Source organism: Lepidochelys olivacea (assembly GCF_965140295.1).
Source record: "Lepidochelys olivacea isolate rLepOli2 genome assembly, chromosome: 19".
Taxonomy (NCBI): domain Eukaryota; kingdom Metazoa; phylum Chordata; order Testudines; family Cheloniidae; genus Lepidochelys; species Lepidochelys olivacea.
In genome coordinates this window covers 6,991,453-7,019,312 of record NC_140429.1, presented here as the reverse complement: position 1 = coordinate 7,019,312, position 27,860 = coordinate 6,991,453, and the positions used below count along the sequence as shown (strand labels likewise).

General features: G+C 44.2%; 2 protein-coding genes across 5 annotated transcripts; one reads left to right on the top strand and one right to left on the bottom strand.

The window, feature by feature from the left end:
• Positions 1-790: 790 nt before the first annotated feature.
• SYNC (syncoilin, intermediate filament protein) lies at positions 791-16,204 on the top strand. 3 transcript variants are annotated; one of them, XM_084609703.1, is made up of 5 exons: positions 3,412-3,859; positions 4,118-4,202; positions 6,724-7,693; positions 11,063-11,187; positions 14,334-16,204. In XM_084609703.1, exons 2-5 carry the CDS (start codon positions 4,153-4,155, stop codon positions 14,392-14,394), a joined length of 1,206 nt encoding a protein of 401 aa, XP_084465829.1. In that variant the 5' UTR covers positions 3,412-3,859; positions 4,118-4,152; the 3' UTR covers positions 14,395-16,204. The 3 variants fall into 3 exon arrangements, with proteins under 3 accessions (XP_084465831.1, XP_084465829.1, XP_084465830.1); XM_084609705.1 differs by lacking the exons at positions 3,412-3,859; positions 4,118-4,202 and adding an exon at positions 791-839; XM_084609704.1 differs by lacking the exon at positions 4,118-4,202.
• Positions 16,017-26,768, bottom strand: RBBP4 (RB binding protein 4, chromatin remodeling factor). 2 transcript variants are annotated; one of them, XM_084609701.1, is made up of 12 exons: positions 26,610-26,768; positions 25,058-25,205; positions 24,176-24,321; positions 21,594-21,767; positions 20,518-20,633; positions 20,236-20,396; positions 20,006-20,132; positions 19,804-19,881; positions 18,397-18,473; positions 18,235-18,292; positions 18,036-18,146; positions 16,017-17,076 (listed from the first exon to the last, which is right to left on the bottom strand). In XM_084609701.1, the coding sequence occupies exons 1-12, from the start codon at positions 26,743-26,745 to the stop codon at positions 17,011-17,013; spliced, it is 1,398 nt and encodes a 465-aa protein (XP_084465827.1). In that variant the 5' UTR covers positions 26,746-26,768; the 3' UTR covers positions 16,017-17,010. The 2 variants fall into 2 exon arrangements, with proteins under 2 accessions (XP_084465827.1, XP_084465828.1); XM_084609702.1 differs by having other exon boundaries at positions 25,058-25,202; positions 26,610-26,765.
• Between the last annotated feature and the right edge of the window lie 1,092 nt (positions 26,769-27,860).

The following is a 27,860-nucleotide window of genomic DNA, read 5'->3' as shown; positions in this document are numbered from 1 at the left end:
GGTCACAACGTTGCTGAGATCTCTTCTCTGGATTTGCTGTAACAAGCTGCATTGTATCAGTAGCCCTGGGCATATCAGATGTAATGCCCCTTCCTCTCCTGATGACACCCTAGCTGACTGTTGCCTAGCTATACTCACAAACAGATCCCCAACAGGAGAAGAGCTGCAAACGCACCCAGTCCAGAAGGAAAGCACAGCTGAACTTTTTCCACATTCCTCCCTCCCCTGAAATATTTAATGGATAAATCAGAAAGAGGTGTAAAGCAGGCATTTCAGAAGTAACCTTTTTTTAATTTAATCCCATACAAGGCTTTTTCTATGCAGTGCACATGACCCACGGGTTTTATCCCCCTGGCAGCTTTGGACAGTTATATATTTATACACACACACACACACACAAACAACTTGTTCAAGTTAATAGCATTCCTGTGCTATTGAGTCAAAAGGAACTCCACAAACAGGGGAATTTTTGGGGGGGGAGGAGGGGGAGCGTGGACTGTACTGAAAAAAGGATCTTTTTTAACAAAAATATTTGTCACTTAAAGCTGTGTTTCCTTCAGTGCTTATATTGGCAAGCCTGATTTAGCCCTGATTTCACTGGAACTTAGAAACCTGAAGGCAAACAAGGGATGGGTAACCTGATCCTTGCACTAGTGTTTGGCCCAGGGAGGATTAGCAAGACTGGGGAAGCTGACATTCGGGACTACGTTGACATTTATGAAAGTTTCAAGAGTGTGGTGGGTGTTGCTTGGCAATTCGTAGGTAGATAAGCAGAGCCAGCTAGCAACTGCTGGGGAGGGTGTCGAGGACTGGGCATGAACAGGGCTGTTACAGCAAAGGTAAGGTCTAGTTTAATTCCCACCATAGATTATTGCTTGATTTACAGATTTGTATTTTTTTAAAATGTAAAGGCACACAGATCACAAGGCCTATCAGTACAATAGGAACGCAAGGTTGTCAAGACCTGATAATCTCAAAGTGAAGGAGGTGTTGAGAAGTCATTAGTGAGGCTGTGAACATCTCACTGAAACACAACAAAGCCCTTAATTGCAAGAGGGAGAGTCTTTAAAAACGGTCTTAAAACTAATCCAAAAAGCAGAAACTCCAAGACTTGTCAGGTCTGCAAATGCAAAGGGTAAACTCTGGCTTCTTATAGACTTAACTGTATGATATATCTCTTTCCTGGGGCTAGGTATACCTTGTGACAATCTTTATACATCTATAGTTTTATGTCTTTCCACTCCTTTGCTGATGGTTTTATAGAGCAGTCCTTTATACTGGGAAGACTATCATCACAGGGTTATGCAATCACCATTAGAGAGTAGCTGGTACCTTCTTCCACTTCTGAGTTTGCTGCAGCTGATACAGTGAGCAAGGCCAAGACTGCCCTGAGAACTTGGAGGGGGAGAGAGACAGCTGCCAGGTCAGGGACTGAGGCTAAGATTTACCACCACTGGAAAGAAAAGGGCATCTGCAGCAGCAGAACCTGGTGGGCACCGCTTGGCTCATCCCTCCTCCCGCTCTCTGCATTACACTCAGAATAGCCACATTGCAGAGGAGACTAAGCATGAGGGGAGCACATTTGTATATATATATATTCAATGTTAGCAAATGGGAATATATTTGAAAGGGTGCAATCTTGAAACAACAAAGCCCCCTTGCATTCCAAAGGGCAGGGAGAATGTTACTGTCAGAGCAGCGCTACGGGGGTGGGCAGGTTTATTAATGAACCACAGCTGAGCTCCCTCTTGCGCCAGCTGGGAGGGGAAGACCGAAGTGCAGTGACAAAGGAGGCAGAACTTAATTATTCCTAACAATAATAGCACCTGGCACTTATGTAGTCACTTTTCAACTGCAGGTCTCAACGTGCTTTACCGCAGTCATTATTCTAATCCCGTTTACACATGGGGACAGAGAGGCACAAAGGTAAAGGATAGAATTTTCAGAAGCATGTAAGTGACTTAGGAGCCTAAGGTTGTGTCTACTCCAGGAGCAGTTTACCAGCATAGGACTACAAGTACTATCCCAGCAAAGACCTAGTGTGGACACATCTGTACTGGCAAAGCTGTGCTTTATACCAGCATGGTAACTCCACTCGCCCATGAGCAAAACAAGCTAACCCAATCAAAGCGTCGTTTTCCTAGTACAGCTGTGTGCACACAGCAAACTTTTGCCAGCACAGCTCAGTCAGTCAGTCAGGGAATCTCAGACTCCCGATCAACAGAGCTATGCTGGCAGAAGGCTGTAGTGTGGACATAGGCTATGTCTTCACTAGAAATGCTGCAGCTGCACCCCTTTGATGCAGACCCCACTACAGCAACAGGAGGGGATCTCCATTGTTGTAGTCAGTCTACCTGCCGGATGGAAGGTGGATGGAAGAATTCTTCTGTTGCCTTAGTGCTGTCTACACCTGGCATTAGATCAACTTAACTACATTGCTCAGAGGTATGAATTTTTCACATCCCTGAGTGACGTAACTGGGTCAACTTAACTTTTAAGTATAGACCTGGCCTAAGTCTAAGACCTGGTCTAGGCCTAAAACTTAGATCAACCTAGATACATCGCTCAGGGGTGTGAAAAATTCACAGTCAAGAGATGTAGTTAAGCCAACCTAAGCCCTGGTGTAAAAACCGCCTACCTACCCCCTCTCGAGGGGGTGGATTAAACTACAGTGACAGAGAAATTCCTCCAGCCCCTGTAAGAAACGTCTATACGACTGTGCCGCAGAGGCAGAGTTACAGGGTGGTAACTGTGCCTGAAGTGTAGACATAGCCTCATTGTCACGAGGAACTTAGGGGCCTAAATCTCACTGAACATCAGTGGGACTTAGGCTCCTAAATGATTTAGGTGCTTTTGAAAATTTTATCTAAAGTGACTAGTTCTGGATCAACTAGCGAGTCTGTGGCAGATGTGGGAGTAGAACCCGGGAGCCTGACTCACAGGTCAGTGCCTGTGGTGACCAGATGTCCTGATTTTTGGGTCTCTCTTATATAGGCTCCTATTACCCCCCTCCCCCACCCAACCCCTGTCCCGATTTTTCACATTTGCTGTCTGGTCACCCTAGCAGTGCCCCATCCCTAAAGTCCATTTAATCTCAAAATATTTGATTTGCTGGGGTTTTTTAAAAAAAATTCTGTAGTATTTTCTATTCCAGTCAACTAAAACTGATCACAGGCCAAGAACTCAGAACGAATATCACAAACCCTTACGCCTCACCCTCCAACTGATCCCACCCACTCCACTGCATTTGCTTTCTCATGTCCTGCTCACCAGACAGCTGCCTCTCTGTGCAAGCATCGCCATGGCTGGATTGGGATGGTAAGGGTATTGTGCCAGTCAGGGAAGAGGGCCCAATAAGGGCAGGGAAGGGGCGGGCTTAAGGCTGCACAACAAAAACCATCACTTCAAATCCTTCTAAAAATCAAAGGAGTACAGCAACCCAGAGCTTGTGCTCTGTCTCGAACAGGATAACTCCAGCCACCACCTTCCCTGGCAAATGCCTCCCAGGATGGGCATGCTTTAGATCCAGACTCCCGGCCCATAGCCTCCCTTGGACTTCTGGAAGGACCCAGCCTCATTTGCTGTTACTTGCCGCCTGCTAAAAATGATCTGGAGCAAGGAGCCAGCTTTCCCTTTCTCCGCCCTCCTCCTCCTCCTCCTCGTCCCTGACCACACTGGGAGGGATCCAGTGTCAGCCTGCAGCTGGCATTGCAGCTGGCGTCCAGGCAAAGAAAGGGAGATTGCTGCTTGGAGGCCAGAGGGCTCTGGTTTCCAACAGTTTATTAATAGCAAATACACACTCCCATGCTACACCCACATCCAGTCCAGAACACGAGGAACTGGGCTCCTGGAGAGAAAGGTGAGAGCTAACAATTGTAAATTGGGGCTGTGCTTTTCCCTTGTCTGGGACCAGATGGGGTAAATGGGGCAAAAGTGGAGGGGTGGGGACGGGTCTTCCCTGAGCAGAGCCACTTTCACCGTTCATGCTGGGATTAACCCAGAAAGTCCAGCAGCTCTGCTCAGGATGTAGGGCAGCAGGGCTCCTGCAGGCAGGAGCTTCATTCATTTGACAGGGTTAGAAGATCTGCCAGGATTTTGCCTTCTTCAATACATGCAGGTCAGACTACCAGCCATTCTGGTCTGTGCTGAAGAATGTGTGGTACTTCACCACAGGACGATAAGGAAGGGATGTTATGTGCCAGGTAAGAGACTCCTTGTGCGAACTGGAGGGAGGGAGAGGGAGTCCACACACACACACAAATGAGAAGAGGGGTGGCATGGTGCGTGGATGTGAATCTCTAAACCCAGATCTGGAAGGGTGGGACTGCAGTGTGTGGTCTTGGGCAGTTGATCAGTTTCAGGATTAAATCCTGCAACAGCAGGACAGGTGTGGCGGGGTTATTTCCTGATTTTAGTCCCACACGTGCAGATGAGCACCAAGGGGTTCAATTAGCCAAAAAGTTGATAGTACCAGCTGAAAAAGGGCTCTGCTTTTGTCCTCACCTTTTCATGATTTTTCCCCTTCTCCCTTAGGAAATAAGAGACACTCACCCTGCTTCTGAGGCTAGGGATGTGTCATGAATTCAGAAAACTGCCTTATTTGGAAAGAGGGAGCGTATCCATTAAAATAATCTGTTCTCTCATCTTAGAACTGTTTTAGTGAACAGGGGGGAGCGCTGTTATTGTGCCAGCCTACGCTAATTTATTTCTAGGTGACTAGACGTTAGCTCAGATCCATGCTGGCAGCGAGCATGCTTTCTTCCTCTCTGACTCTACTCCAAATTGGGTGTGGTTGTAGCTTCCCCACCGAACATATTCTAGGGTGTAATTTAAAAAAAAAACCCCAACAGCCTTTTTGCAACAGATCATTCTCTCCTCACGACCCCAAAGCGCATACGTTTAGACTAGTTATGACTGAAGCATTTTGTAACAACGTGCACTGAGGACTTACACAGATTGTAGTGGATGAATGATCAGCTCACAGCTGCAGAGGCAAGTTAAGAATCCCTCCTGGGAAAGCTGAAGCTTCTCTACTCTGTGTTAAATGTTGTATTCCATCCTCAGCCATCTTGGAGAGCCTGGATGTAGTCTAACAGCACATTCCCTCCCTCGGAGGCTGTGTCAGCATGGCAAAAACCAGGCAGGTTTTACTGAAGAAAGAAAAAAAAAAATCTATAGCTTGGCAGTACTGTATAAACTGCTGTCTGCCTGACATTTTGTATACGAGCTCTCGATGCAACAGCATCTAGTAAAAGCCTCTCATTTGACTTTCTATCATTCTGAGGAGTAAATTCTCTCCTAAAAATAAAAGAGATACAGACTTAGCACGTATAGTCCAGTCACAGCATGTGGGAGAGGCAGGAATACACATCGATTATTATTATTTTGTATTACTGCAGCACCTCAGCATCCTAACCAAGGCTGGGAACTGTGCTAGGCCCTGTACAAACACAGAACAGAAGACAGTCCCTGCCTCAAAGAGCTTTAATTCCAAAGGGCTCGTCTACACTTACATTGTATCGTGCTCAAACTGGCTGCGCGCAGGGGGGTGAAAAACCGTGGAGGTGGATTACCAGGAGCGCTGGGAGAGCTCTTCCCCAGCGCTCGAGCGTGACCACGCTCACACTTCAAAGCGCTGCCGCATCAGCACTTTGAAGTTTCTGGTATAGACCTAGCCTGACAGAAATATAGTTTGACAAGCAATAATATGAATCTAGGCACGTCCACTGCACCCATCCCTACAGCATCTAGCCACCAGCTCACGTGTCAACTACGGAAGAAAAAGAGAGATGGGTTTCCACACCCAACCTCTATCAGTAAACACCTTCACTCATGTAAACAAAAAAAGTTTAGCCGAGTGTTGGTCTAGGGGTATATGTGGCCATAGTCAGACATCCAGTAGGATTCTCTGTACTTGTGGCGCAAGGCAGTGTGAAGAAACAGTGAGTAAATGGATCAGGATCATTTGGTCTAGTCCCTATGAAGCAACAAGGAGGGATCAGAAACAGTGTCTTAGTACCAGCAACCAGGAAACAAAAAGGATATAGCTACCTCGGTATTTACAACGCAACAGTCACCGTAGTGTCTATGTGCCCCGGTCTCAGCCGTCACTCACTAGCCACATCCTGCCACGGGATAACGGTTTGCATCAGTAGTGAAGTTTTACTACCTGACCAGCTATCGCAGTGCAACTTTGCAATGTATTGTCCTGGGCTGTTTATTCTGTAACTCCCTGCAGGTCCACTGGATGAAGAAGTGGCTGTACAGTTCTGGGAGGCTGGAACTTCAGCTGGTTTTCAAATTACTGCTACAAATCTCTTCTTCCCGGTCCATCCGAGCCAATGTCACTTCTTATTTCTCAAACATCTTAGATTTTTTAAGGGCAAACTTCTTGTAAGACCATGCACAATGCATCAATACCAGCCAATACTGTCGCCTTCATGCTTGAAGCGGCTTGTGAATTTTAGAGCATGGTTTCTTGTAAAGGACAGGAAGGGTGTCTTACTTGGACAGGAAGGGTGTCTTACTTGTGCAAAGGCAGCTAAGAGCAGCAGAGATGGGGCTTTGCAGCAGAAGCAGGTGCTTAGGTTAACACACCATTAATGTTCCTGGTTCAGGGGAACCAGTTTGAGGAACCATTCCTTAACATTTCGGAGAGGGAAAGGGAAGGTTGAAACTCGCAGTGAATGTTGTTCTGATTCACACTTCATCTCTCATCTCCAGAGACCTGATGGCAGATTCAGAAGCCCCTTTGGAGCTGCATGTGGATGATACAGGTACATCCTTAGAGCTTGAGGGAGATGTTACAGATGCCCCATTGGAGCCTGAAGTTGCACATGCCCCCTTGGAGCTACATATGGATGTCACAAACGCCCCCCTGGAGCTGAACAACACAGATGCACACTTGGAGCAGCATGTGGATGGCGCAGACGCTCCCTTGGACTTAGATGTTGCAGAGTCCCAGACTCTCAGCATTGAGGAGCTAGGAGAGCATTTCCAGGAATGCATTGAAGCAGTGGAGCAGCTGGAGAAGGAGAGAGATAGCCTCATCCAGGAACTCACGCTGCTCCGGGAACCTGCCCTTGAAGAAATCAGACAAGCTCATGAGGAGATACTGGCAGCCTACAGACTGCAGGCCAAGGGGGAGCTGGAGCGGGACAATCTGAGGAACGAGATCCGACAAGTCAAGCACAAGCTATTCAAGGTAACCAGAGAGTGCGTGGCTTGCCAGTACCAGCTGGAAACCAGACGGCATGACATGGCCCAATATGCAGTCTATCGGGCTGAACTGGAAACCAGGGTCAGCCAGCTTTCAGAAGAAATATCGCAGCTGAGAGAGACTTGTGAAAAACAGAAGGAACAGTTCAGGCAGCGCCTAGAAATGCCCCAATACCGGGGGGACAGCCATTACTTGCAGGAGAGCCGAAGGCTTTCCATGGAGTTCGAGAGCTTTGTGGCAGAGAGTCGCCAGGGCCTAGAGAAACACTATGAGCCACAGCTTGTGTGCCTTTTAGAAAGGAGAGAAGCCAGTGCTAAGGCTTTGCAACAAACACAGGGAGAGATTCAGGGGCTGAAGGAGACACTGCGACCACTGCAGGGAGAGGCCAGCAGGCTGCGGCTGCAGAACAGAAGTCTGGAAGAACAGATCATGCTCGTTAAGCAAAAACGGGACGAAGAAGTTCTCCAGTACAGGGTATGCTTTACGGGCCTATAAAATAGTTTAAACACCATTCTAGTATAGGCCTAGTCTGTGCTGCTTCCTTGTAGATGGTCTGGGGCTCCTGGATTCAGCAACTGCATGCTACAGTGATTGGTGCTAGACAAGTACCTTACACATAAGAGTTGGGAACAGTCAGACACCCTCTACTTGCCGATACATTTAGTAGCCCAGAAAAGACAGATGTCCCCTCTCCTTTATGGAGGCAAGGCAAAGCAATGGCAGCTGCTAGGTAGGCAGAAAAGAGGTTAGAAATAAAGAGGACACCAGGCGATATTGCTATGGCTTCATCACCATGGGCAGCCAAAGGGAATATTCTTCTAGTTTAACCGGATCAGTTACTGATCTCCTCTTCAGACATGAGGCACCTAAATAACACCTCCGAATAAAGCCAGTCCCTACCTAGCACACTGTGTGAAACACAGTGGAGCAGAAATAACTTTAGCTGTGTTACTTTAAAAGCAAATATTAATTAAGGGCCTACAGCACACCATCATGAGTTTATCACATGCATGTTCATTGTCAAGGAGTTCGTTTAAAGCCTGCGAAGCAGTGTAGTGCCCAAGCTGTTGATTTTTGTACTTGCAGCAGTTGTCTTATGTATTTGTATTTAAATCAGATGTCCAATACAAGTCCTGCTAAAAGTTTTGGTTTTTTAAAAGCCTCCAAGCTTTGACTGACTTATTAGACACAATGAAACAGATCCTCTGTATAATTTAGTGAAACTCCATTGACTTCAATGAAGCGACACCGATTAACACCACCACAGGATCTGACCCTCTCTCTATTTAGATTTGTCCCAGGAGAACGTGTCTATGTATACTGGATACACAGGCATAAAGTGGGACCAACAGGACTACAACACTACTGCATATCCAATATACAGACACACACTAGCTTACAGGTATGTAACACACTCCTGCAGATTTATTTCTGCCTTAGAGACATGCATGTTCAAATACCACAGAGATAAGCACATCAAAACAAAGAGAGAGAGATGTATCTAAAGAGTCCAACTTGCAGCACATCACATTTCTGCCTGGGCTACTCGAGAAGCACCTATTAGCTTCACTTTGTGCTGAATACAGCAGCTCCTCTTATAATGAGCGAGGTTCTACGAAGACACTAGTGTTCAGAGTACCCTGGTCTGCTTCTGGGATTAGTTCCAGGTGCTGGTTAGTTTATAAAGCCTTAAATGGTTTAACGCCTGTTATTTATCTTGTCACCTTGTTGGCAGGACACTGGGCTGCTAACTTGGTGAGCTTCAGGCTGCTGTGTAAGACACATTGGAATTGCCCTCACTGGTCCATCATTGGCAAAGCCAGAGAGTGGATGTCAAATATCCTGAAAATGTAAGCCTTTGCTAGCAACTGGTTTGAGTAACACAAAGGACCAGTTGTGGAGATGTTTGGCACCATTATAAATGCCTAAGCCAAACACACTGTTAATACTAAACTACTGATGTTGATGGGAAGAGCTATAGACCCCTCTCTATTGTTTCAAGTAGGGCCATTTTCCCCCCCTAGAGAGAAAAATGATTTTCCTCCAAATTCCCATACTGGATTAGACCAATGTCCCATCCAGTCTGATATCCGGTATCCTCCAATGGCCAACATTAGAAGCTTTAAAGAAAGATATAAACCTTCATTATGGCTACTTATGCAACAACCTGCTCAGGGGAATGGAAAGGAGAGGGAATTTCTTTCTAAGCAAATGCAGCTAATAGTTGATTTATGCCCTGAAATGTGAAGGTTTATGCCTCTTAAACATTTTTTATCCCAGTTGGTGCAATAGCAGATATTACTCAGATAAGTGACTACTCCTTCTCTGAATCTTACTAAGTTATTTGCCACATTCTTTTAGCACTGTTCCACAGGTTCAGTGAGTTGTGTAAGTTTCCTTTTCCATTCTAAAATCTGCTGCATTTCCTTTATCTTGTTCTTGTATTAGGACAGAGGATAAACAGAAACCCCCTAGCTGACCCTGTTTCTATACCTTATCATATTTACCTCCTCTCTAAACATAATAGTCCAATTCTAATCTCTTCCTATACAAATACTTTCCCTGTCTTTAAACAAAACACTTCCCCTAGTTTTTTCTATTTCTAGAATATGCTTTTTGAGACCAAACCTAAACCCACAAAATTCAAAGGGGAGAATGTACTGTCAAGGTCTATAATGGCAGACTATTTTCAGTATTGTTCTCTCTGCTTTTCTTAACATCGCTGTTAATAGAGTCTATGCCATCTAGTAAATGAAGCTGGTGCTCCTTTACGAGTAAAAGCCTTTCTGAATGCCCAGATACAGCTGTTTACCTAACATGTTGGGTCCCAGTGAAAGCACTGCCTGGCTGACTTCCTCATGCATTAATAGTACAGTAACAGTTTCAAGTACTCTGCCACAGGGTTGGGCTGTCTCCCTTGCCACAGGTTATCTATAAAGACAAGAGAAATGTCCAATGTTAAGCATTTCTCCCCCATTTTGTAAGGAAAGGAAAAGCAATTAAATACCTGCAGAGTGCATTTAGATGAAGATGATCCACAACATTTACCCCCATTTCACTTTACAGCTTTTCAGCTCAATTAAAGCAAGCCAAGGCAGCCAGTGGCTTCTAAAACTGGACTTGGATTTCAATCCCTATAGCCTTTCTGAATGCTGCTGTTGAAAAGCTTTTGGCAAGTTCCCCATATCATGCATGAAGGTAACAGATGCTGCAGGCTCTGTATGAAGAGGACAAGCCATCTATGTCCAGATCAGCTTATGACTTTACATCAACTTTTCATTTTAGATTTTTCTCCCTATTCAGCGCTCTGAAAGGACAGGGCTTGCTGAAAATTGATTTGGATGATCTCCCCACTATTTCCACATCACACAAGAACTCAGGGCATACTTTCTCCATTAATTTCTTCTTCAGCTCCTGGAAATTTTACATGAAGATAAAAATACAGATTAGATCTCTCTGAAACACACAATTTTCCTGTTTGTATTACACGTCAGTTGTTGCTTCTTGAGGCACTATGAGCTGAGAAACATCCCATACATACAGATGAGCCTAGTGAACATCCATTAGCACATTCAGCCAAGAGCAGAACTTCCTCCCTAGGCAAACTAGGTTCCTTATCTATACCGGGGAAATCAATCAATGGGTGGCGCTAGCCATCAGTATAGCTGCAACTGTGCAAACCCATAATGTAACCAGGCAGACCTGCTATACTGATGGCTGTAAGCCGGGCAAAACCTCTCCCTTCCACCCCTCCCCATGAAAGCAACACTAAGAGCTGGTTAACCTTCATCTCCCAGGCACTGTGTTTCAGAGTTACACATCAGACATATTCTTTGTCCACAGGAACAGGTGGAAGAGATGGAAGAGAGGCTAAGGGAGCTGAAAAATGAGGTCCAACTTCAGCAACATAAGAACCAAGAATTAGAAGAGCTGAGGACCAGCCTGCACCAGGAGCTATCTATTTACAAGTCAGTTTATTTTTTAATTTTAAGTCGTTCTCAAGGGCAGCCTTAGACTTTGGTTGAGTAGGAGCCTAAGGCTCCTAGTTCCTATACAAGCAGGGGGCCAAAGTAGTACTACTTCGATGGAAAGCACTTACTGTACAAACTAGGCACAATACCATTAGTGTCAGCCAGAAAGGGGAGGGACTGGAACTCAAGTATTTACCAGAGAGCAGGAGGAGATGGATAGAAAGTAAAATGGATAGACCTTTAACAACACAGAAGGCTTATATGTGGGGGCACAGTTTTCCTGGAGGCAGCCCCAGTTTTGGAAAAGTTTGGGAAATGCACCAGTGGATAGTCTCCATCACCACAAGCAAGGGGAGGAAATTCCCCTTCTAGCCAAGATACCGCTACTGCTAATTTTTCCTCAGGACGCCTCATCTTGTTACGGGAATACTCCACAATGCCAAGAATTTCAAACAAAAATGCATTGATTTGCATCAGTACAATCATTGGTCTCGCTTCTCAAGGTTTTCACTTTGAGACATCTTACCCCTTCCTTGGGCTGTTCAGGCTCTAGAGGTGTTTAGTAATTTTCCTTTTTATTGTAGCATTCATTTCCCCCACACTTTTTCCTTTTGTACAGTTTCAGAAAATATTCCCTCACTCCAGAGAAATATCATGTTTTCCTCAGACTGCCAAAGAAGGAGTTAGTTGTATCCACCCTTTAATAGATTCATAGATATTTAGGTCAGAAGGGACCATTATGATCATCTAGTCTGACCTCCTGCACAACGCAGGCCACAGAATTTCACCCACCACTTCTGCAAAAAACCTCACACCTATATCTGTGATATTGAAGTCCTCGAATCGTAGTTTAAAGACTTCAAGGAACAGAGAATCTTCCAGCAAGTGACCAGTGCCCCATGCTACAGAGGAAGGCGAAAAATCTCCAGGACCTCTTCCAATCTGCCCTGGAGGAAAATTCATTCCCGACCCCAAATATGGCGATCAGCTAAACCCTGAGCATGTGAGCAAGATTCACAAGCCAGATATTACAGAAAATTCTTTCCTGGGTAATTCAGATCCCACCCCATCTAATATCCCATCACAGGCCATTGGGCCTATTTACCATGAATATTTAATTACCAAAACCATGTTATCCCATCATACCATCTCTTCCATAAACTTATCAAGTTTAATCTTAAAGCCAGATAGATCTTTTGCCCCCATTGCTTCCCTTGGAAGGCTATTCCAAAACTTCACTCCTCTGATGGTTAGAAATCTTCGTCTAATTTCTAGTCTAAATTTCCTGGTGGCCAGTTTATATCCATTTGTTCTTGTGTCCACATTGGTACTGAGCTTAAATAATTCCTCCCCCTCTCTGGTATTTATCCCTCTGATATATTTATAGAGGGCAATCATATCTTCCCTCAACCTTCTTTTAGTTAGGCTAAACAAGCCAAGCTCCTTGAGTCTCCTTTCATAAGACAAGTTTTCCATTCCTCAGATCATCCTAGTAGCCCTTCTCTGTACCTGTTCCAGATTGAATTCATCCTTCTTAAACATGGGAGACCAGAACTGCACACAGTATTCCAGGTGAGGTCTCACCAGTGCCTTGTATAACGGTACTAAAACCTCCTTATCCCTACTGGAAATACCTCTCCTGATGCATCCCAAGACCGCATTAGCTTTTTTCACGGCCATATCACATTGGCGGCTCATAGTCATCCTATGATCAACCAATACTCGAAGGTCCTTCTCCTCCTCCGTTACTTCTAATTGATGCGTCCCTAGCTTATAACTAAAATTCTTATTAATCCCTAAATGCATGACCTTACACTTCTCATTATTAAATTTCATCCTATTACTATTACTCCAGTTTACAAGGTCATCTAGATCCTCCTGTAAGATATCCCTGTCCTTCTCTAAATTGGCAATACCTCCCAGCTTTGTATCATCCGCAAACTTTATTAGCACACTCCCACTTTTTGTGCCGAGGTCAGTAATAAAAAGATTAAATAAGATTGGTCCCAAAACCGATCCTTGAGGAACTCTACCGGTAACCTCCCTCCAGCCTGACAGTTCACCTTTCAGTAGGACCCGTTGTAGTCTCCCCTTTAACCAATTCCTTATCCACCTTTCAGTTTTCCTATTGATCCCCATCTTATCCAATTTAACTAATAATTCCCCATGTGGCACGGTATCAAATGCCTCACTGAAATCTAGGAAAATTAGATCCACTGTGTTTCCTTTGTCTAAAAAATCTGTTACTTTCCCAAAGAAGGAGATCAGGTTGGTTTGGCACAATCTACCTTTTGTAAAATTATGTTGTATTTTGTCCCATTTACCATTGACTTCAATGTCCTTCTCCTTCAAAATTTTTTCCAAGACCTTGCATACTACAGATGTCAAACTAACAGGCCTATAATTACCCGGATCACTTTTTTTCCCCCTTTCTTAAAAATAGGAACTATGTTAGCAATTCTCCAATCATATGGTGCAACCCCTGAGTTTACAGATTCATTAAAAATTCTTGCTAATGGGCTTGCAATTTCATGTGCCAATTCCTTTAATATTCTTGGATGAAGTTTATCTGGGCCCTTCTGAAGGGGTATCAGATAGCAAAGACTTTAGGACACTACAGATGTAGGCCAGATTATTCTGAATCACAGGTTTCAAAGGACAACATTTTCAAACGTGAATGATCAATCTTAGACTCTTAAGTCCATATCTGCACCTAAATAAAAGTTGCCTAATAGTCAGAATTCCTGGATACTTACACATGCTGCAGGTGTTCACCACTAAAAGTTAGGCCACTTAATATGGATTGAGATATCTAAATAAGAAACCTAAAATTGGGCACCCACATTTGAAAGTGTGGGTCATCTGCTCCTTTGCCTGTGGCCTACATGTCAACTCCATTCTTCTCTCTGCCATAGCAGTAATTCCTCGTTTGTCACACTCTGTGCTGAGGATAAGCTGATCTGCATTCTGGAGGCAAATCTCAGTTCTACATGCTTAGTTGGCGAACCTGGTTGCTATCCAGTGCTATTCCTGCACACCTTGCAGCACTAGAGTGTTCTCCATAAATAAAGTCTTCCTCCCATAACTCTCCAGATCATTATTTCATAGAATTGGTGGCCTAAATTTACTTTATTCCCTTGCAGGGGCTGCTTAGAAATCTATGGTCATCTTTGCAACTCAGAAGAAAAAGTAGACCAGGACTGACCCATGGACTTTCCTTATTTTATCAGAAAATAAATGCAGAAGAGCTCAATGTGAAGGACTGAGGTATCTGCAGTGGACACTTACTTTTCCCCTCTCCCTGCTCACCCCCTCCTAAATAATGCATAGCAACTATTTAAAGTCAGGACTACCAGACAATCATTTGCTTGTTTATATTTCTTGAGGTGCTGCTCTGTTGATCTTCTAGCACGGTAGAAAAGAATAAAGCTGCTGTCCTCCAGGAGGGCACAGAAAAGTACACTTGTACTAAACAATGAACATATAAAGAGGAATGATAGCTGTTTTGCTGTGTGTTTGGAAAGCATATCGATCTTGTTTTGTAGGTGGATCGTATAAGCTTGCACAGAAAGGGTCATATAGAAAGCCAATTTTTTTTTTGTTTCAAAGAAACACTTCAGAGAACTACTGTTGTTGCACCGTAAACAGGATGGTTTCTTTTGTAGCTCAAAAGAGGACTGCTGTATTGTGATATGTTCTAGTAGGGTCCATAAACTGAGTTCCCAAACAAATTGTTTCCACTTTATATAAAAATCTCACCTTGAAAATAAGGATTCAGGTTTTAAAGGCTGCTTGTATATCCCACATTCTGCCTCATGGAGACTGCAACATGCTCATATGATCAAATCAAAACAGCTGTAAATTTGTTCACACGTTAACAATCATCATAGGATGTAGACCTAACAGCCTATTAACAATTGTTAGGGGGATTTAAGACCCAGGCCTGGTCTCTATCTAAAACTTAAGCGGACTTATGTTGTTCAGTGGTGTGGAACTTTCACTCCTGAGGGTGACTTAACGGACACCGCTAAGCCCCTGTGTACACACAGTAGGTCAACAGAAGAATTATTCCATCAACCTAGTTACTGCCTGTAGGAGGAGTGAATTAACTACAGCAAGAGAGAACCCCCTTCCATCATTGTAGCACCACAGCATCTGCAGTGTAGAGACAGCCCCACTCAAAGCACCCGGGGAGATTCAGACTCTGAGGTGTAATTCTGAAAGGGGTTACTACAGTCTGCTCATGCCTTCTTGAAGGCCAAGCTTTACCTTAATGTTGAATGAATCAGAACCACACAGCCTTATATAAAAAGGTAATCCATGCTACAAAACCTTGATTTTCTGACCTCATGAATATCAAGGTTTGGGACTCTTCCCCCACCCAAGGCTGCCACACCATTAGAACTTTGTCCTTGAGAGGGTGTGAACAGAAGAACTTTCTGAAGGCTAAAATTATGGATAGCTCTGTATATGTACTCTAGAAGGAATGGGCAAGAGAGCACCCTTCATTCCTCCCCTAATACGACAGCCATGTTTCGGCTGCAGGGGGCACAAAGAAGATGTTACATGATACTGCTGCCAATGCTAATAGCCCCAGAGGCTGATGGAGGAGTAGCCATACTCCTGCCTCCTACACACCAGCATTCTTCTGGCAGCATTTACAGGTCACATCTTTTAAAGAACCTCCTGGAAGGTATAAGGTCTCCATACACTGCTGCTCAGAAAGCACCTCTATTGTAAGAGGTACAATTTTGCCTTGAGAATGCACTTTTCCTGAAGATAAGCGTTAAAAAAAAAAAAAAAAAAAAAATCAAAGCAGCACACCATTTATGTAGAAAAACAATTTATTCCATCTGAAGCACTTACACATAATTAGTCTTGGAGAGTAACAGCCTACTGGTGGAACAGGTCACCCTAGTGGGAGATGTGCAGAAGCTAGTGGTCAAGGACTAACTCCTAAAAAAAAAAAAAAGTTGCTCATCCACATTTAATATTTTGTTTTACATATACCAGCTACCAATGGTGTTTTCAGATTACTGGGCATGCCATCTGTGGTAAGTCAGGTAAAAACATACAACTTTACAACTTGGTGGTCCCAAGTTTTAAAAACCATTTCACAGAAAGGAAAGAAAATATAGTATGAAAACACAGCTCAAGAACACACAATAGAGCAAACTACATGGGTGGTGAACAATGATCTGCAGGAATAGCTACCGTATCCAAAATTCTGTGTTGCCCACCAGACGGGGAAGTGAAAATCCAGAATTAAGGAAAGAACTCTAGTTCTGGTTGAAGTTAGAATCTGCACTTGAAAATACTGGCACACAGACGAAAAGGATCCCGATATTCTGAGTTTTACCAAAAAGAGGACAAGAGACACCACTCTCCACTTATCAGCTGCTCACAGATTAAAACCCCTTGCAACATCTGAACTGCATCATCTCAGACACACTTAGGTGGCTCCACCCCTCAAACCTTGGTTAAAGTTAACCAGAAAGCCTGCAGCTGTAGCATATAAGCAGAAGAGAGGGAAAAAAAGTGAGTTTTTTTCCACTTCATGAAGGCATCTTAGGCCAGCTCGATACACAATCAACTTCTGTAGGAAATTTAAACAAGGAGCTACAGCACAGTACCAGCTCAGCTGGGCCAAGCCCTTAAGTTAGGGTCCTCATTGTTGGAGTTAAAAGCATTGTTGATGGTATCTACATAAGGAAGGCTGAACACAAAGTCTATGTGTGTTTCAAAACCAGTGTTAAATCAATATTAGGACTGGAAGGGAAGAGAGGGAAAGAGGACTAAAAACAGTAAAAGGTCAGTCATCTAGGACCCTTGACCTTCTGGATCCACACTTCCTTCAGGGTCTTCATCATTATATATGTTCTCAGCCTGCAAGACAGATACAGAGGATGGGGAATTGGAGAAGCACTTAATAGGACAACATTTATCCAGGTTAAAGGGATTCAACTGGAGCACTCCCAAGGACTGCAGTTCTAGCAGTTGCTCATCTCCACATACTGAGCTCTCACCCTAGATCCCTCAAGACCATTTAGCATTTACAGAAGTGTTACTATAAATATGACAACCTTCTCATAATGGTCATGTTTTCTACATTATTTCCTTAAACAAAGGCTCATTATATAGACTGTAGTTTGTACATAATACAATTAAGGAGGCAAGTCCCTAATTGTGTAAGTGAAGATCACTGAGAATCCCACTGTATTTTAAAAACAATAAAAAAGGATCTTTTCCATATATTTAACATGCACTACTCTCAGACAATGCCTTTCAGAGGATCTCAAAGCACTTCAACACGATCATTCCAAAGCCCCTATCAAGTGGATATTCCATCCATTTCCAGGTTGATAAGCAGGAGGTAAAAAAGGGACTGTCAGGGTATAAGTCACTTAAAAACACTATTTTCTTTTCCTATGCTTCTAAGTGGAGTTATGTAAAATATAAAATTAATTTCCCCAGCCCCATTTATTCTATTTACCATTTGTAAGCATTTCACTCACTTTGGACAATGACTGATCAGTTTTCAACTTCTCCTTTGGCTCTCACACACACTAATATAATGTGTGGGTTCCAAATACTGGAAGGGAAGGTTTATATCGTCCCAAAAAACCCCCCACATTTTTGGAATTGAGAAACATGAAGTAGTTTCTTTTATGTTTGTAAAAAAACAAAACCTAAATCAACTTCAGTACTGCACAGCAAGTCTGAATCAGAGCAGGGAATTCTACTCTGCTCAATAGATCTGAGATAGTGTCATTTCCCCACACAGCCACCAAACAATGAAAACAAAAAACACCCCCCACACACCAGCCAACCACAAAGAAACTTACCATTTGCCAGACTTGCATAATATTGTCTTCTGATACAGAACAAATTACCCAGGGTTCATTGGGATTCCAGGAGAAATCAGATATCTTTGCAGTGTGACCACCATGAATAAACTAGTATTGGGGAAAACACAAAAGACAGAGCATTCAGGTCTACAGTGTAAAGCATGTCAGATCCAGCGTTATGGTCTGAGAAACTTACCAACAGCTCCGGTGGGCCATCCTCTGCATCTTCAGGGGACTGCTCTTCTCCAATTTTACTGTAGTAGAAACAAGAGCAAAATGTAAACAGAGTTTTCATAGGACACAAGGGAATTGATTCAGGAAAGACAATAGCAGGTAACACTGCCAGTTTAGGACTTACCTCAAGTCCCAGACATTTAGCCTGCGGTCAGTACCACTGGAAGCCAAAATAGTCTCATTATGAGGAGACCACTGAACCTGCACAAATAAGAGCATATCAGAAAGGAGATGAATCTTAAGAAGCGATGCATGAGACAGTGGAGCTACATCTGCTTTATCTCATGAATGCAGTTTTCCAGTTTCAAGTTGTAAACACATCAATTCAAAATATGAATTTTCCATTGATAATGCTTCTACATAGAAGAGAGGCTTGTGAACACTTATGACGGCATGCCTAAAGCATGAATGAGGTGATGTACTCAGACTCCAGGGAGCTGCAACATCCAGTCTTCCTTCTCATGTGGGATGCTTACTGAAAAGCACTGCATCCTCCAAGGAGGCTGCTTTCCCTCCCATCTGCGATAATGAGGGTTACACTTACACAACAAACCATGCACTCATGTGAAATAGGATGCAAGATTACATGGAGCACAGAAAAAGCAGAACAGAAGGGAAAAAGGAAGAAGTCCCAAAATCCTGTTTATATCAGCCCAAATACTAGAGCTATTGCCTCCAACTGGAGGACAAACTATTCCTGGGAATGCTAAAATCCAGCCGCTGGGCCAGAGGTCAAGGGAAGAGTGTTGGGTTCTAAGCACATGTCTTTCAACAATGCATGTAAAAGCCATCAAGTGTTCTATTTAGAAACTGTTATAGTTCTCAATGATAGTAAGCATCTTACCCAACAAACCCCTGCATATTCTTTTCTTTCGAAAGAGTCTCCCATTTTGCTGCTCTCGAACAATTATCGTCACCTGCCATCTCTTCTGATGCTGAAGATGCTAACCTGTCTAAAAAAGGTGTCCTGCTTTCCCAATTGCTCACTGTCTCTAGCTGACCCTGAAGATCCCCATTATTGGTCACCAGTTTGTACTCTAAGATGGTGCAGCGTTCCTTGAGGGACGAATCCAGATGATGAACATGCTGCAGACATTTCAGCACACCACCTTGTTTCTGTCTACCACTATGAATAATTTAATTTTACTCTGTATTGCTAACATTTCTCTTTTTAGTGATAATGAGGAAAGGCCATTAAAGCTACCTCTCATCTAACCTGTTCCTTTCTCCCAATCATTTTAACTCCCGTAAAGGTTTGGTATTCTTCCACATTTAAAGGGCTCACTATCTGCTGCAGCTCCTCACTGCAACTAGTTACTGTGGAGAGAGTCACATAAAGCTGCCAAAAACCGCCACAAATTTTTAATGCAAATATCCTTAGTACTAAGGACAGTGGAAGGAAAGGAACGAAATGGACTAATTTTTAATCAATATATGTTAACACTGTGCAGGGTGTCAGTAGGTTGGAGGCCCCTCAACTGCAGGAAACAAAATCAAAGTAATTCCATAAAAATATACCATTTTACTGTACCTGAAATATTTCATCTTTATGAGATTCAAAGGAATGCAGCTTCAGTTTTAGGTTTCTCAGATCCCATAAAGCAACAGTCTATTCAGGAAGAAGAAAAAATAAAATTAAAGGCAAGAGATACTTTTACCAGAGTTAGCAATATATAGTTGTGTGAATATGAGCTTAAAGGATGTCATCTGTCCACATTCAAGACAGACCATACCTTATCAGCTGATCCTGTAGCCAGAATAAACTCACTATAGGGATTGAAAGAGAGGCAGTTCACTTCAGCTGTGTGAGCATCCACAGAGTGGCTGGGTTTGGAGGTGTTGTTTGACCGGGTGTCCCAACTACAAAGAGAGGGAACGTGATGGGATATAAACTTTTCCTGTCCAACATCAAAAGAAAGGGGGAATGTTCTCAACTTTACAAATAATGATACTACCCACTTACATCATGAGCTTCTGATCATCAGCAACAGATCCAAAAAGAGATTCGTGGAGCAGGTGCCAAGATACATCTTCCACTACTGCTGTATGCCCTGTAAAGATGGTCTTTGCATCCACCACTTTACCTTCCTTTGGAACAGCGCTAATATCCCACAAGCAGATGGTCTTAAAGAAAAAGTGTATCTTTAAGATAGAGGAACTCTCCTCACCTCCCCTCACCCACCCCCAAAAAAGCAATAGTTAATCAACTAAAGCACAGCATTCTACATATATTTACAATACTCACGTGATCATCAGAAGCACTAAGCAAATGCCCACTCAGATTTGGATTCCATGATAGTCCATAGCCTTCCTTTTGGTGTCCACGAAGACGCAGATCAGGGTTACACTCTCCAGAAGGGTCTGCAAAAGCAGTGTCAGAAAACTTCAGTTCCTAACAACTCCACTCATGCAAGCCCACCCCAGACCACCATGAAAAAAAGAGTTCTACATTGCTTCCCCAAGCTTTGCTTTCACATTTTAAACAGAATTTCCACTTTAGTCTCTTGAGTATTTTCTCCAGCAGTGGGACCATTTCATTTTTAAGAAAAGCTGTAGAATGCACCAAGACAATCTACAAGGCTAAAGAAAAATGTTAGAACTAATGTCTTCTTAAACTGCTAAAAGGAAGAATAATATTTCAAAACATTTATTACTGAGGAGCTAATTCTGGACCAGGGTTCCATTATGCTAAGGTGCTGTCAAAACAAAGACGGTCTTTGCTCCATGTCTACAATCTGTAAATCAAGAAGTAATTTGTCAGGCTGGATGGTGCAATGTAACCCACTCATTTTGTAATTTGCAATGATCTTCGTTGGCTTCCCCCAAAAGAGGCCAAATTAGTTTTTAAGGCTACCCCCTCTCCCTACTTTCCCTAGGCTATTTGCTGATGATTTTACATCCCTGTTAGCCAGGACAGCAGCTCAGCCACCTAGCAAACAAAACAGCTTCCAGCTGGTCACTGAGCATCCTCCATTACCACAACAGGTGAACTCCCAACACTGCCTTAGTGAGGAACTGCTAGCGTTGCCCCACTCAGACAATACATAAATATTTAAAAATTAGATTCTAAACAAGACATGACAGAGCATTCAGTGAGGCAGCCACTGAGAACACATATCAACTAGTTTCTTGGAGAAGTCTTCTACATAAGAAACAAAAATCAGGTTTTTAATTCTAAGAATTAAAAACAAGATATATCCCACACAAACCCTTAAGCTTCTATTGGCCTGTTTCACCCTTCCCACACACACAGATTCATACGGCCTATCCACTAGAGTTTGTGCTCAGCTCTGGACTATGGCAAAGGAGAGCTACAGACACCTGGTTTAGAGGGGTGTTTGGTGTAATCAAAGACCAGGACATCGCTGGATGGAGTTTTTGTGGCAATGATGCATGGATTTTGGGGCATGTAGCGTGCTCTGTTCACTTCTCCTTCATGGTTGATCTTGATTTCAATTTCAATTTTCCCACTAACAGAGCCAAAGCCTCCAAACTCTGGAAATAAGGAACAGATAGCTGTTAATAGTGAACTGAGCATGTCATTCAAAACAGAATATGAGAACTCAACAAGGCCAGAGAAGTATCCACATAGATTATAGGACAATTTATTGTTCTGAAGCAATATTCATAGAAAATAAGCCAGGAGAAGCTGATTTTCAAATACTTCATTTTAAAATGCATTTGTTGTTGTTACATCAACACAACAGGGCTCTAACTAGCTCCCAAACCCCCAAGTCAGTTTATTACTAGAAGCTTCTGCTAATTATTTCAGCTAAGAAACTCACAAATCTATTACTGGTGAAGGTTCAAGACTAATAGTTTTAAAAGAGCCTCTCTGTTCTACAAATAGGTGATGTATGTTGGGAGATCCATCAGAACACATCTGTTCCTAAACACAACACAGTTCGAGTCTTGCCCAGTTAGATGGTACCAAACTTTATTTAACAAAGCATCATACTGTCCTTTAAGGCTTGGAGCTACAGCACAATTTTGTTCAACAGTTCAGCCTGCCTCTGCAGACAGGACCAATTCAGCCTACCCCCCAAGGCTCCCTGAGGAAGATGCAGGACCTTGTATGAAAAATCTGGCAGGCAACCCCAAGTCTAGGAAAGAGAATAGGACCTACCACCATTGATCTGGCAGCAGGGGACCAGAGGTGAGAAAGGTGTCAGAGTGACAGAATCCCTGGACAGAGTTCCTGACCTCTCTTCCACAGTGTTGGCATCAATCTACCTACTCCTATGAGTGGATTCACAGTAGATTTCTCTTCCATTTCTGAATGATAATGAAACCACATTGGAATCTGGCCCATGAATGCAAGAAATGAGACTTTCAGAGAAATTTTAAAATTTTTAGATAGAAAACTATTAATTCACTAAATCTCATCAACTGAACTCACAGTAAAATGGCAAGGTTTTCTTTTGTGATGAATGTACTTTATAGTACTGGGACATTAAAAATAAAGTTCATAGTCCTTGTTAATGTTCTTGTAATAAGTTAAACAAAGTTCTTGTTTATGCTCCTCTCATTTACAACTAATAAAATATGCTTAAAATAGAAGCTAGATGAACAATAATAGCAAACAAATCTGTTTTACAGAGTGAAACTGAGGTAGAAAGGTTACATTAAGCAACGTGCCCAAGGCCACAATAGGAGGTCTTGCCGTGGGTGTTTAGACAAGGCATTCATTAGTGCCACAGCTAGGATTAGGTCAAGTGTTCTTGGCTTCTAGTCTAGTGCTCAGTTCAATAGGCCATACTGCCTCATGTGGAAGAATGAGGAGTAGCAAATATATCAGGGTTATAGAAAGTCAGATGACTAAAAAAATCAGTTGATAACTTTTTGAAGCTGTTTAGTATCTGAATACAAAATTGAGAACAAGTATTGTGCGGTATATTCCTTGAGAGACACTAATGTGAAAGTCATTAAATTAAAACTAAAACCATTTTAGGACCATGATTAAAAGTTCTGGGGTGAAGAGATTCTCTACAGACTTCCTATCTCACTTAAAATTGCAAGTAGAATTCAAATATTGTGATTCAATACCCATCATGAAAAACAAAAAGGATTAAGATACGAAGGAGAAAAGAAGCAGCTTTACTGAGATTTGACATTTCTGGAAAATAAATACTAAAATGAAGTATTTTATTAGATAGACTCCTGTTCATGAGCAATACTGAGAAGTCCAAAGATCAAAATGTCAATTGCACAATCCTGGCTTCTAGCAAGACAGTGCACAGCAAACAACAGGATTGGAAATGATATATGTCATGCAGAACAATTGATTAAACTGACTAAAATAGCCATTCCTTATAACAAATAGGAACACTGGCAGCCAAACAAGGCCGCAGAAAACATGGGATCCAAACCCGAAGTATTTGACTATTTAACTGGACAAAGGTACAATCATTCTTTTTATTCTGAAGGGGCTGGCACAAATATTGTCAGCAGGATTCAAACTAAAGAGAACATTTGAAACATTACACCCCCTCTAGGGCAGAGGAAAAGGACACTTTCACCAGGTTAAGAAAACAGCCACTACAAAGGAATACTTTATGCAATGTAAAAGTCAACCTGTAGAATTCAGTCATCTCATAATGGATATACAGTTGTACCCCACCATTTTGCATTAAACCTTCCCCCTTTCTTTTCACCACAGTTACAAGAAAAAAAGGTTATATTTTACTAAGTGAAAATTAAATTTCATTCAGTGTAGCATATAGATTAGAGGTACTGTGTAGAAATCCATGAGAGAGAAGCTGAATCCTTTCCTGATGATTTAGTAGTGTGAGAGTTTTAATTTTTTTTATATCTGTACTTTATGAACCCAAAGCTAAGAAAAGGCCAAGAGCTAGTGAGAAAAAGGTTAAAACTCCACTTTGTTCATCTCCTTTATCTCTTACCTCCTTTCTCACTATCATAGTGTGAAGCATCAAACTGTGCATCATCATTGGGCAGCTGAACACTAGCTATCACAAGATGATTTTGTTCATCTGAAGTGTGGGTCCCCAGGACAAGTCGGTGAATACTGAAATCTTTGCCTTCGGGTCTACAACAAAAGGAAATTACATGAGTAATCAAGGGAGAGATATCCAGCTGTAACCAGCTCGTCAGAATGAGCCATTGCCTGGAACTTATCCCTTACAAAACAACCAACACAACCACCCACTCATTTTAGCATTGTCCCTGTGCGCCTACTCAGATAGGAAATCCCCTCACTTCAAACAAGGTTGCTTCCAGATCCCATACTGGAGTCCTCACAACACCAAAACCTACTTGTTTTCTTTGCCCCTCTAGAGTGTCCCCGATATACCGCCCAAGGAGCTTCTAGTGGAGTAAAACCTTGAGGCTCATTAGCCCTTTCTGCAAGCAGCAGATGGAAAATAAATTGGCTCAGAAATTAAGGGGAGGACAGCGGTTGCGTGCAGACAAGGAAGCAGGCAATGGACATATGTAAACGGTTTACTTTTACTCTGAAGCTTTTGTCTGGTGTAGGGTGGTGGGGGAAGAGCAGAAAACAACTCGATATTTTGAATACAGGTAAAAAAAAAAAAGATACCGTCACACAGAAGCTTGTTTCTAAACCAAAAAGGAGGAGCAGAGGTATTGGCTAACAGTCTGCGGGCCATCACAGTCCTCAACTCACTACTCATAAGGCATGAGTACAAACAGCTGGGTCATGGAAGACAGCAATTATACAGTCTCACTGCAATATGAGATGTGATAGCAAATTTGTTCTTCCATCACCATCTCCCTCCTCATTCAAAATAAGAGGCTCAATTTACCTTGTTACATCAGGAAGCCACTGAGCAGTCAAGCTGGGCCACTCCAGAGCATGGGTCATTACCAGATCATACAAGAAAGGAGTATTCTTTTTCCAAATTTTATATTCCTCATTGATCACACGCTCCTCCACCGCATCGTCAAAAGCTGCTAAAGTTTTTTTTAAAATGCACAAAATTAATATGGACAAGTACATTTATAAGCTAGCAACAATACAATGAGTGGGCATTTAACAACTAGCTATCTGTCTTACATTGTCACACTGCTGATACTGACACCATACATCTACCAAAAAGACAACTATTAGATTAAAAATCCCCTGCAGCACATGCAATCACCTCTCTCTCTTCAGATAAAGAAGACTAATCCAGAACCAACACTTAAAGATCCATTGTCACACAGATGTAGGAAGCAATAAAAATTAAATATGCCTGGAATACAAAGGAGCAGTGCCTAGCTGGGCTCAGTTCATACTAGAAATATCCCCAACAACGCTATGTAGCCCTAAGTCAGCCAATAGATCCCTCTGTATCTCCTTGTGTGACAGAGGAGTTGAATTTAAACCTACCAACTCACCCTTCACTAAAGATAATGCACAAAAGCTTTCCACAATTTAGAATGGCATTCTTTCCTCTAATGTTTTCACCGAACATGAAAAACAAAATCTTCCTCCTTTTATACTATCTAGGTTTGAGCAACCCAGGAATCCTATAAAAATGCAGTAGTAAAGATGGGGTCAGAACCCAGACAGAGCAAAGATACTTCCCTGTGTGTAGAAGGGGAGTTTCTGGGGCCCTTGAGAGTTAAATTGGTCGATAAGGGCGATTTGGGGAATCACAAGGAATGAACCCCTGTAAGCAGAGGGTAGGAAGTTCTTCACTGGACAAACGTGCCCCAGAGAACCACCTCACAGACGGGCAGAGGGAGCAGCAGCAGGCGGCTAGGGAAGAAATGGGAATCCCAGGGCAGCTGGGCTGGATGAGCAAAGCACAGCCCCGGACAGCCCCAGGGGCCGAGTGCAGCTCGCGGGGAGCCTGCCGAGGGTGCGGAAGGTCCTGACGCTCACAGGGGCGGGACTCAGCAGTGACCTTACGAGGGCGGAGGCGAACCCCAGAAGGGCCCCTCCGGGAGCCCCCCTCCCCATTTGACACCCCAGACTCGGGGGCCCTAGGGGAGCAGGCGCCCCCTGGGCCGGAGCGCGACCAGCCCCCCCCCCGCCCGCCCGCCCTACGCGGCGCGGGGCCCGCGGCCTGACACCCCGGGGCCGGACCCCGCCCCCCCAGACCCAGGGGCCGCCTCCACAGCAGCCCGCCTGGGAGCGGGGCCCCACCCCCAGCCCTTCCGGGGAGGGCCGCCTCGCACCAGGGGGACCGGCTCCGGCGGGCGGGGAGGGGGACCCAGCGCCGGTCCCCGTTACCGGGAGCCGGGCCCGCCCCCCGGCGCAGGCTCTCCACAGGCCGGGGAAGGGGCCGAGCCGCCGCCGCCTCACAGAGAGGGGGGAGGGGCCCCAGGCCGGCCGGGGCCTGCGCGCGTCGGCTGCGCGCTCTCGCCTACCCTCCTTGTCCGCCATGGCGTCGGTGCAGGCGGTGCGGCCAGCCGGCTCCTCGCCTCCCTCCGTCCCCGCCAGCCGCCGCTCTATTGTTTCCTGCCCGCTGCGTGCGGCTCCAGCGCCGCGCGCCCTTCGCGCCATCAGCCGCCAATCACAGCCCGCGGCCGGGCCCCCGCTGCCAATCGTAGCGCCGAGGCGACCTCGGGTGGGCGGGCCCAGAGGGCGGCGAGCGGGCTCTCCGGTCACGTGGGTGGCGAAGGTGCCGCTGAAGTTCCCCTGGGAGCCGCCATTTTCCAGTGTTGGGCGGCCTGGGCCCTTTTCCTCTCCCAGGTCTCCTTAAAGGGCCAGTCACCAGGCAGTGGCCACTTGCATACAGGCACCGCAGACTGTCCGCTTGGAGCCCCACGTCCGTGCATTGGTTGGGGTCACCCTGGGTGGTGGGATCAGCGATTGCACCGCATGCCACAGGTGACGCTGTGGCGGCCATCGAAACCGGCCCGGCCCTCAAAACCCTTTCCAGATGGGCCGCCCTCCAGCCCTCTGGCCTGGCACTGCATGATGTACATTGGTCCCCTCGCGGATGGCAGTGGTTGGCCCATCTCATTGCACAGGTGTGCCCTATTTGCCAGCACTATTGGGGGTCATCTGAGTGAGTGACCGAAGGGTAAAGCCTGCGTGTAACTCCTGCCACTCAACAACCGGCCCTACCACCGCCATAGTGAGCAGCGTGACACTGTGGGAAATTTTTTGTAAATTTTTATGAATCCTCATTTTTACGCTCAGATAAATTGGTTAGTCTCTAAGGTGCCACACGTACTCGTTTTCTTTTTGCGAATACAGACTAACGCGGCTGCTACTCTGAAACCTATGAATCCTATGTACACCTCAGTTTCCCCTGTACTTTGCGTGGCTACCCAGTTGGGGGGAAAGGACTGTGTTTGCTCTCAGAGAGCTTACAGTGGCACAGCTGCACCAATGACACTCTTAGCCAATGGGAGAGAGCTCTCCCATCAACTTAATCCACCCCCAGTGAGCGGCAGTAGCTATGTTGGTTGGAGAAGCTCTTCTGCTGACATAGCCCTGTCTACACCGGCGTTTATGTCAGTGTAACTTATGTTGGTTGGGGGGTGGCTTCACACCCAGGAGCGATATAAATTATACCGACAGAAGTGGTCGTGTAGAAATAGCCTAAGACATAGCTGTGTCTGTGTCACTTGAGTGGACTAGATGAGTGTCATTAAAAAGGACTGGCAGAG

Bases quoted from the DNA above. Each gene is read 5' to 3' on its own strand.
- SYNC (XM_084609703.1), top strand. From the start codon at position 4,153: ATGTGTGGTACTTCACCACAGGACGATAAGGAAGGGATGTTATGTGCC. The intron at 4,203-6,723 runs GTAAGAGACTCC...TCTCATCTCCAG, and splicing joins GAAGGGATGTTATGTGCCAG to AGACCTGATGGCAGATTCAG. The intron at 11,188-14,333 runs GTCAGTTTATTT...ATTCCCTTGCAG, and splicing joins CAGGAGCTATCTATTTACAA to GGGCTGCTTAGAAATCTATG.
- RBBP4 (XM_084609701.1), bottom strand. From the start codon at position 26,745: ATGGCGCGAAGGGCGCGCGGCGCTGGAGCCGCACGCAGCGGGCAGGAA. The intron at 25,206-26,609 runs GTAGGCGAGAGC...AAAAAACTTTAG, and splicing joins CGCCATGGCGGACAAGGAGG to CAGCTTTTGACGATGCGGTG. The intron at 21,768-24,175 runs GTAAGAGATAAA...CCTTATTTCCAG, and splicing joins CTATGATAGTGAGAAAGGAG to AGTTTGGAGGCTTTGGCTCT.